The sequence below is a fragment of the Tympanuchus pallidicinctus genome, unplaced genomic scaffold (assembly GCF_026119805.1).
Source record: "Tympanuchus pallidicinctus isolate F22 unplaced genomic scaffold, pur_lepc_1.0 scaffold16, whole genome shotgun sequence".
Classification (NCBI taxonomy): domain Eukaryota; kingdom Metazoa; phylum Chordata; class Aves; order Galliformes; family Phasianidae; genus Tympanuchus; species Tympanuchus pallidicinctus.
In genome coordinates, this window is record NW_026294679.1 from 3985388 (window position 1) to 3995387 (window position 10000).

Sequence of the window (10000 nt, forward strand, 5' to 3'; positions counted from 1 at the left end):
TATCAGGAATTTGTCAAAGCAAGTCTGATGCAGCGGGGATATTCTTCAGTTCTGGACTAAGATGCACGGGCAGGAAGCGGTGCAGGGGGCAGCTTCAGGGCAGGACTGTCAGCTCCTAATCTGCCTGTGGTCCCTCAGGACCAGCAGCCACTCACAGGGCAAAGCTGAGCAGGAGAGACAAACGGAGACGGTCCGCGATGACGCTACAAGGAGCGGTCACTTCGCAGTTCTTTATTCTGCATCAAAAAAGGGGGAAAAAAAGAAAACAAGAAAACAATCTGTCTGTATCCCTTTCTATGTCCCTTTCTGTGTCCTTTTTTATATCCCTTTCTCACTCGTTTTTTTTTTATTTATGCCCCCCAGCAACAGCTGCACGTGAAGCCCGATGCTGAGGGACCCATCCCTGAGCCCAGGGGGGTTTGCTGCAGTCTTCCTTCTACTTTTGTTTCTAAACCCACACTCATCCCACTCCATTGTAAACAGATGATTATTATTTCATTAGTGTTCCAATTCAGAATTAATTGGCTAATTTACACATGGATCAATTGTATAAATGGGATGTTGGTGATAGGTGCTTGATATGATTTAAAGTAATTGTTTATTTTCCAGGTTTGGCTTGCATTGCACTGCAAAGTGATTTATCTCCTTATTTATCCTGTCTCAGTACCGCCTCTTCTTTTTCATTATTCTTCTAAAGAGATGCACTCCTGCTAAGCTGAAGCATGAAGCCGCGCTGTGATTTCTGTAAGCTTTGCATCTGCTTTTCCTCTGGCAGGAGCTTTCTGACAGCAGCAGGACTGTCTGCACAGCCAGTCCCGTGCTCTCCTCCAGTGCTCTGCAGCGTTTTGCCCCACGACTGCAAAGAAACAACCATCCATCAAAGCAGTATTTAATTTCGTGGCTAGCTTTACACAATTTCTTCCATTGGGAGGTGCCTCACAGCATCGGGTTTGGACATTCGGGGGGGAGGAAGGAGATGAGAAAGCAGTTAGCAGTTTGCCCCATGCAGATATATTACTTACTCAGGCAATTGAAATGAATTCTCCTGCTATCAGATTGCAGAGCTGCCGTTCCGCTGCCCAGGCAGCTAAAAACAATTCTGTGAGTGCCAAAGATTAACTACCACAGACTTTGAGCCACGAGCGATGGCTCTCCCTTTCCTGCTGCAAATTGTTACACACCATCAGGGCTGCCGTCAAATCCGAGTTACTCAGAAACACCCCATTTCTCTGCCACTCTTTCAATTGCTTCTTGGTGGAAACAAGAGGTTACCCAGAAAGCGGATGCTACTTTCTCATCAGAAGAAATGCCTGCTGCAGGATGTGTTTTTGATAAGGATGTTTTATTCGAGGCTGGAGAAACTGCAGGCGAGTTATGCTTGGTAACCCAGTTCGGGTTTTGCTTGGCTGAGTACAGAGGAGTGTATGCAGTGTGCGTGGAGCAGGAGGTATTTTGGAACAGTTAAAGCTGTTCCCTTATTATGCCTTACAATGGCATTTTTGTTCCTTTAAACTGAAGGCCTTGCAAGTATCTGCTTTCTGGTGGTTTCCTGGCAAGCTGAGTGTCTTTCCTGACAAATATTAGAGTGTCCATTCTGAACCTGATTGCACCGTTAATTTGCGAGACTTTTATTCTGGGGCCCATCACAGCCCTGCCTCTGACTCACAAAGATATCGTGTTTACAGGAAAGCAGAACAATTTCCAGGTTGTGACGTTTCTGTGAAACAAGTTCTGTGGAAAACTGCCATGTAATTTGGAATAAATCCGCAGGGACAGAAGTGATGGGCAAATGATGTGATCCAGCTACAGTCTTCATTCCATACAGCACCACACACTTGCTCTATATCAGACGATGCAATGTTCTCTGATCATCACACACTCATCCAACATATCCTTTGCTTTTGTCATGGCGACCTGCCCTCCAGTCCAGTTTCTAGAAAGGATGATCATCTTTGTGTTGACGATGGCCGTGTGTGCACAGTTTGTCACTTTCACAAGTGTGCTCACAGAAAAGAGGTCAGCTAAACACAGTGGAGGAGATCTCTTGTGAAAAATACCATAGGAGGATGTCAAGGCAGAATATAAGCTGCTCTTTGGCATTTCATCTAAGTGAACTTTGTTGTAGCTCGTCTTGTTTCAATATAAGGATGGGAATATCCAAAGAACAAAGGATAAATGGCAACTTTGCAGCTTGTGCTTCTAAATCTAAAGACTGGTGTTTACATATCAAGCCATAAACTCTGAATTATTTTCTATAGACTGGGAGAAAAAAAAACAGTATAAACTGTGTAAACATCCCAAATTTCTTTGTGGTCACAAATTACATGTTCATGAAAATCCACAAGCATCCTGGAATCACACCTGAAAAGCGCTGAGTGTTTTCAGCTCCTGCTGAAGTCACACAGAACTCCAAAGCTGTGTGGTGAATGTTGTACTGGGCTGATTAGGAAACAAGAGTTATAAACCATATCCAGCCTTCAGAACTCAGATCCAAATTATGCATTTGCTGGGAGCCAGCAGGGAATAGAATAGATCCAATGTTTGTGCGCACAGCCGCTGAACAACGTGCTGTTTTAGGAGTCCTTAAATAATCATTGATTTCAAAGGTGTTACAGCCCATTGACTCAAAAATCAGCTGCTTATGAGGAGTCTCGCGTTCCTATCTGAGATCCCTGGCAGTTGTACAAGAGCTGTGCTGAACACACATTCCAAATGCAAGCTGCGTTTTGGACTTTATTAAAAGATCCTGTGGTCATCCTAATTTCCCTAAGCACTTTCGTTGTAAATGCATGGAATTCTGAACCAGCTCGTTCCAAGTCAGCAAATCCCCCAAATAGCTCTTGGTTTTGTAAAATAAGTGAACGATGGGGCCATTTTCTGCTTCAGCATGAGCTTCTATGTCAAGACCTCTGTGTGGTTTGCACTTATTCATAGATCTGTCTTACCTGAGAGAAGATCAGTGGTTCAGGAATCCCAAGAAGCAGAAGTGATGTGCACTCTGCAGGGGGCTCCTTCTGCCTCTTTTGGCTGGAGCAGTGAAAGGACATCTCCTCTTCAGAAATTGAGACAGCTCAGGCATTCGTATCCCTCCTGTGGCTTGCAGACTGTTCTGCCTGTTCTGCAAAAGAAAACAGGGGAAAGAAGATTTCTGGGCTTCTTTCCACATAACGTCTCTGCACATTCCAGGACAGAAGTGTTATCCTAAATAATGAAGTTTCTTCTTTCTGCTATATTGCTAAAAGTCCTCAGATCAGTTCTGTAAAGGCGTTAGCATCAGAGGCCAAAAAATGACTGCTCAGGGCTGAGTTCTTTCCTTCAGAGTCAAATTCCAAACATTCCTTCTTTGGGTCAGAGGTACATGTTTATGTAGCGTGCACTGATTTTTCTTTTACATGGTTGAAAAACTAAAGATCTATTAGAAAGGCAAGCATTACACTGAAAATGTTTGTAATATACTTCAGTCAAACATAAGCAGTACATATCAGAAATTCATTGTTAACAAACTTGATTAATGCAATGTTACGTGCCAGGACAACCTCAGTACCAGGAAGAGTTTATTTAAAGGCAAACAAACAAAAAATCCACAAGTTTTTATTAGTATCCCATTATTAGTCACAGTAAACTAGATCCTCTCTCAGGAATCCCTGCACATAAGCAGTATGTCATACCATTTCCCTGCCCACATGGTCCCTTGGCAGTGGATCTATAATGATCCAACTGCTCTGAGGTATACAATACAGTGCTAATGATGTTTGGAGTGAGGGCATCGCTTGGTTGGTGGAGAGCAGGACTAAATCCACTGCTGGGCAAACCCTTCAATGCATGGATGCATACTCAGCTTCATCAACAGTGCAGCCATTGTGGAGCAGTTACAACACAGTTTTCTGCACAACAAGAGATGTTTTTTTACATTAAGCCAAGGATACTCCACCAGTTCAGCCTTACACCCCAGAATGGTGGCTTGAAACTGCTTCCTCATATAGAGATAGAACAAAGCTGGTTAGGAACCAAGGATGATTTCTTCACCTAATCTAAGGAGATATTTGGCTAGTCATTAGGGACCCACAAAAAAAGAACAATGCAAGAGGACGGTATGATTGGCTCTGACAACATGACAGAACAGCTTGTTCAAGGCAGCAGGTAAGACAGACAATTGTATTACAAATGACAGAAAGTGGAACACTTTCAACATGGCATATGCATGAAATGCAATATCTGTAAACACTGCTGGTATCTACAGAGCAATAGAATTGTCGAAATAATAATCCTAATGTATTAAGCAAGCACTAACTGTTTCTCTTCACCATCCTGATAAGTGTTCTTACTGTGTGTTGTCATCCACAGAGCATGAGATCTCAGTTACTTGTGTAATGCTGTCACAAAAAATTACTTTTAATGTATTTTCACCTTCCTCTAGATCACTCTTGTCTCAGATATTTCAGCCAGGAAAATTACATACAGTACACATCATGCTGCCACGAGGAGTTCATTATGTATTTTTGTGCCCGAGAGCTGCAATGGAATGAAGAATGGAGAATGTGGTAAAAGACATTAGGGTAAATATGCAGATGATACTTCTGTTTTTATTTTATTTTATTTTATTTTTCGAGGGGGAGAGGGGGCTGTTATTGGCAGCAATGGTTTGTATGAATGAGAGGATTAGACACTGTCTCTCGAGTTAGAGATTTTGATTTTATTCCATTCTACTGACTATGCTTGTAAAGCACTGAAGCTGATCAGAGATTGCAGAACACCGATCAGAATTTCCAGATGTCCTTGATAACGCCCTTCACCTTCCTAATAAGCTCTGAAATTATAATATATCGATTGGAATGCCTTGCAGCAGCATGACACACAGAGCATTATTGACAAGCAGCCCTGAATTTTCAGGTGACAAACAAGGGCAAGGGAGGCTCGCAAAAACAAGAATGTGAAGCTGCCATGATGATCTTCACCAGGAAAACTTGGGAAATTCTTAGGAAAACATTTTTACTTTTGTCCGGGAAGATTTCAACACTGATTTGCGGAGAATGAATGTAGTTATAATGGTGATACAGTTGCAAGTGATGATAACAGCGATAGCAATAACACGAGAAATAGCAGTAGGTACGCTCTGCCCGCTCGCTCTCCTAGGAGCGGTGCCTTCAGCACCACGGACAGCGCCGGGCGCACTACTGCCGCACTCGGGGCCGGCGCCCCATCGCGCACGACGGGAGATGGGAGCAGAATGAGGGCCAGGGCTGACACCAAATCGCTGTGGTCCTGGGGGTAGAACGGAGAATTCGAGACTTACTGCCAGTGTAAAAGTGTTCTGCGCAGTGTTCTGCGCAAGAAAATTGTTAATTGCATATAGAATCTGACATTGCAAGCTAAGAACAAGACCCTTCGTCTGCTATCACCCGAGCCTTCACAGGCAAATTCAAGAGAATTACGTCTTGGTTTATTTTAATATCAAAGCATTGTATAAGAAGACAAGGAAATAGTTTCCCTTTCCAATAGTGCTGGCGCACTGCCCTGTTTATTCTCCGGCTGGTATTTTTGTTCCTCTTAGAGATATATCAAAGTTTATGTAGTAAGTGTGACTTGGAGGAGATGGAAAAGACACTGACAATATTAATTGTTTCATAAATACAGTCAGATGGGATATGTTTTTTATAACCTTGGTTTAAACCTTGCTATTGAAAAACCAATACCCTGCCATTTGTTTATACTTTTCTTGGCATACAAGGCAGATATATTAGAGTGAATGAAGCTAATAAAAGGCTACAGGCAGCATTTTCCACACTCAACTTTTAGGCATGGCCTCTTTTTCAAAAGAAAACTGTCTTTTAGTTTGGAACATTATAACCATTTGGTCTCTCTGTTAAAAAAAAAAAAAAAAAGGATGAATAAAACCAGAAATTACAAAGGGCCAAAGAAAATGGACCCTCTGCTTTTAGGTGAGCACTTCTTCACACAAGCAATCCCACTGCCATCATAGATCTGCTTACATGAGCAGCTGCCAATACAGAGGGATGAAGGATCCTATCAGACAACCTGGATGTGTGAGGTAGCTCCCACAGAGGCTAAAGATCAGCAAGAAAAACACTCCTTTCCTAAAGAAATCTTATTTGAATCAAAGCAGTTAGCTGCAAAGCAATGGGTCTTGAATGTGGAAAGAAGAGCCCCAAACTCTCCCAAAGGCAGTGCATGACTCATTGTTTTAGACAAGGAAAATGCTCTGTGAATAAATTACTGGAGATCTTTCAAATGTTTTTCACCCAAGCAATGGTAAAGTCTTAGAAATCTATTTGCACTGCAAGCAATTTACTTCTTACAGACTTTTTATTTCATTTGTACCACATTTTAGTCTCCAAACAAAGAAACAAGCAGGTGGGTTTAACTTTGCTTTCATTTCTTAAAATATTTTTATCACATTCTTTCCAATGTCGCATGCAAAATAAATACAGTTCTTACACATATTGTAAACATGAGCTTTCATGATCTTGTGTTCTGTTAAATTAATATGATAGTGCTAAGAAGACATATAGCACAGCAGAAACTGAAGACTAGAAAATAGAAACTGCAGTGAAGGAGGAAGGAATTGGCATGTCACCATTCAACAGTCCTAGAAATTTCACAGAGCTGTGTAAATATGTGTTATGCTACAGAGCATGAGAAAGCTCCACTGCAGTACCGAGGTACTGCTAGAGGACACCGAGAGCCTCTGTAATCCTTAAAACATTTGCCATAGAGAGTTTTACCTTGACCCATGCACAGGGAATGTGAAGCCTGACATTCTGGTCTTCCTAACAGCTGTGTATGGAGCATCTCCTACAACCTCAGGCTTCTGTGCAGATGAAAGGTCTGGTCCTGAAGAATAGGCATAGAATTCATTACCAGAGGGAGCACGAAGGTACTTTCTCTATTTCATTTCAGCTCCAGAGCAGTAGAGGCTTTTGCCCAGCAGCCATACTTATTTCATAACTCCTCGTTGCTCAGAACCCAGTAAATCAAGAATATCTAACTTCTTCTGTATATCTCAGGTCCAGAAGGTTTTTAAGGACATGTTGGAGAAAACTAAAAGCTAGCTGAAGAACACAGAGGAAGAAAAGCTGTAGTACTGCTTGGGGCCACCAAATGTCAAAGCCTAGCAGTGCCTCTTACTTGCCTCGCAAGGAGTGGGAGATTCTGTGCACACCCAGAATTCAGCACTACCTGGGTGACTCCCTTTCGTACATGAAGAAAGCAGTAAGAATAAATGTTGACTTGAAGGTGCCTTCACTCATTGCCAATTGCTTGTCAGAGCTTAGCATTATAATGTGTGTACTACATGTACCTGGGAAACAACTGAAAAGATCGATCTCGATCTCAGCAGCACCATTCACACTATTTTTTCCTGAGAATCAGCAGGCACTGATCAGACTGAGAGAAGAACATTTGGAGAATGCACGTTTTGAAGAGCCGTGCTTTGCTGCAGTTTCATTCCCAGAGTGCCACAAGAGACAATGCTCAAACAATGGCCTTTCCCAGTTGCTCTACAAGGCCTCCATAGGAAACAAGGGAGAATTTCTCTTCATCAGTACAGAAGCAAACATGATAACTGGAAGTCTCCTTGTAACAATATTTGTCTTAGTCACGTTAATCTCGCCATTAGAATCTCATTTCTAGTGCTGGCATCACGGAAAGGAATCCCTGCCATTCATGGCAGCAAAGCTCACACAGAAATAAGTTTTTTTGTCATTCACAACACCCGTTGAGCTAATCTCAACAACGCATCCAAATTCCATTTCCAGCAATGCATGTGTTTGCCCCTCTCCTCAACCTGCAAGTTCTAATGGCTCGCAATTAAATAAAAGCCTTTCTCATTCCCATCTCTCCCTTCCATCCTCCCTCCAAGGCTATGGCTTTAATTTAGCCCCATTACATTCTTGTGGCAGCAGACTGTTATGGCAGGCAGCAGGATTATGACTCATCATGTACTGTGGGAAGTAGTGATCATCCAAAAAGCAAACGGAGGTGGGCAGTGAAGGAGAAATCACTTATGCAAATAGAAATATTTTCAATAATGATCAACAGTGTGAGAAAGAATATAGGAAAAATTACATTAGACAGAGGAGCTTCATTTTTAAAATGTTCCCTAAGTGCTAGAAATCTTCCCATCTTCATTTTTTCCCTTAAACTCTGTCATTTGTACAGCCTATTAACCTTTAACTTTATGACTATCCTAACGTGAAATACTGGCAGCATTTAAGTCTGAGAATACTGGAGACCTACCTTCCTGGCTGGCAACAGAGGTGAAACGCTTTCTGTTATATCAGTCATTTTTAATATCAGTCATATACACGCAGCATCAGAGGCACTACTTTTAGATTCACGTGCTGGCGTCACCTGTGATAAATGCTCTACAGACTCCAACTGTCTTCGGGGGTCTTAAAGATTCCTTCCAGCCCATCCTCTCACAGATCATCACCCTAATTGTAGCATTCGATTCTGTTGGAAAGTAAGAGAGAAAATCAAATTAAACCACGTCCTTCAAACTCCCACTTTCCAAGTCTTGAACAGACAATATAAAATTAATTATTTGTGTTTACAAGAGCTCCTGGGGAGCTGAGCCATGGCTGGCACTTCACGGTCTGAAGCACTAACCCAGCGTTACTCTGGCCCTGCAGACCTGGTAGTCTGGATGGGGCAGGGAAAGAAAGGGTGATTAAGTGACTTCCAAAAGGTGGTAAAGACAAAGTGGCTCATCTGAGTGGCATGTGCTGGGGCCATATCGATTATAACGGCAGCAGAGGACGTAAGCAGCTTAATGTGGAGCTTGTTTGGTTTTTAATTGTTATCATCAACTCAAACCACATGAGCGACAAGGGCTGCTCAGACCTGAAAATGGGAACTTCTGTTGTTTATAACTAAATCTCAGTAATTAAGTGGCACCCAAGGAATACAGGTGTTTACAGCAGGGGTTGATTGGAGGCAGCAGCTCACAGCGGTGTGCGCTCAGCCTGGGACTGAGGATGGGAGACGTCAGGGCAGCTCTCAGCAGCTGCCTGGTGCCAGGGAGTGCTCTCCTCCAGGGCTGGGCACAGTCCTGTCTGGGTCAGCTTCCCAAAGGAGATCTCAACTAGAAAGAGCAGCTGAACCCATAACACCGACTGCTGAGAACATTCTGCCTCCAAGATGAACTGCCAGAATTTATTTATATAAAGTCTTCCCTTCTTCCCTTGCTCTTTCAGACTCAGCAAACCCTCAGAAAGCTCAGTGGGGAGTGCTGAAACAAGACATAAAAGTGAGTTTGCCAGGCAGGAGCCTGTGGCTTTCTCCTTAATCAGAAAATACCAACGGCCATGCAGTGCAGATGGCTCAGGAGCCAGAGGGAGCTCGCGGCTGCACGAACAGCCCTGCCTGCTTCCCCACCCTTGGCAGGAGAAGCAGGAGGAGCAGGCAGTAGCACTGGCCCCACCGGATGAAGGGCTTCTCCCCACATTGATGCTGCACTCTCACTTTTCTGCTGCTCCCAAGTCCCTTGCGCTTTCCACTTTTGTTATGGATAAGAGGGGACAACCTTATTGAAATCCTGTGCAATGAACATTACCTGTATATATATCATCACACTGATTTCCACTGGACCAACTGCAGATACTTGCATCGAGCAGAACTTGCTTTAAAGTCAAGTGCCATTGTCAAGATGAGTACGAATAGGAGGCACTAAATGAATACCTTGGGTTAGGCACCTACCTGCCCCTGTTTTCTTCCACTTTCTGCAATCAAGTTGTTCCCAGCTCAGAAATGAAACTGCAGGCTTACTTTTGGTTAGAAGTGTGAAATCAGCAGCCAAGGTTGGCCAGAGGTTATTGCAATCTTGCTGCAAATTCAAACAAGGAAATAAATATATACGGGCCATTCTAGGATTTTGAGTAAGGCCCAGCCAAAGACATAAATGTAGAGCTAAGCTTGCTTTTGCACCCTACCTGTGCCGTGACTTAGCCCTCCATCTTGTCCTTCCTGCTCATACAAATGA

At 43.1% G+C, this 10000-nt stretch overlaps 1 protein-coding gene and 1 long non-coding RNA gene across 3 annotated transcripts in view; both read right to left on the reverse strand.

Moving 5' to 3' along the window:
- Positions 1-1593, reverse strand: part of HMX3 (H6 family homeobox 3) — a 2384-nt gene extending 791 nt beyond the window's left edge. The window contains exons 1-2 of the mRNA XM_052677390.1: positions 1490-1593; positions 184-236 (exon numbers count right to left, since the gene is read on the reverse strand). Coding sequence (XP_052533350.1) covers positions 184-236; positions 1490-1593 — 157 coding nt within the window. The remainder of the gene's footprint in view (positions 1-183; positions 237-1489) is intronic.
- Positions 1594-5916: 4323 nt separating this feature from the next.
- Positions 5917-10000, reverse strand: part of LOC128077654 (uncharacterized) — a 7193-nt gene continuing 3109 nt past the window's right edge. Inside the window, exons 2-3 of one of the 2 annotated variants that reach the window (XR_008205116.1) lie at positions 9718-9844; positions 5917-8472 (exon numbers count right to left, since the gene is read on the reverse strand). This is a non-coding gene — a long non-coding RNA (uncharacterized LOC128077654). The remainder of the gene's footprint in view (positions 8473-9717; positions 9845-10000) is intronic. The other variant, XR_008205115.1, reaches the window with a different exon arrangement.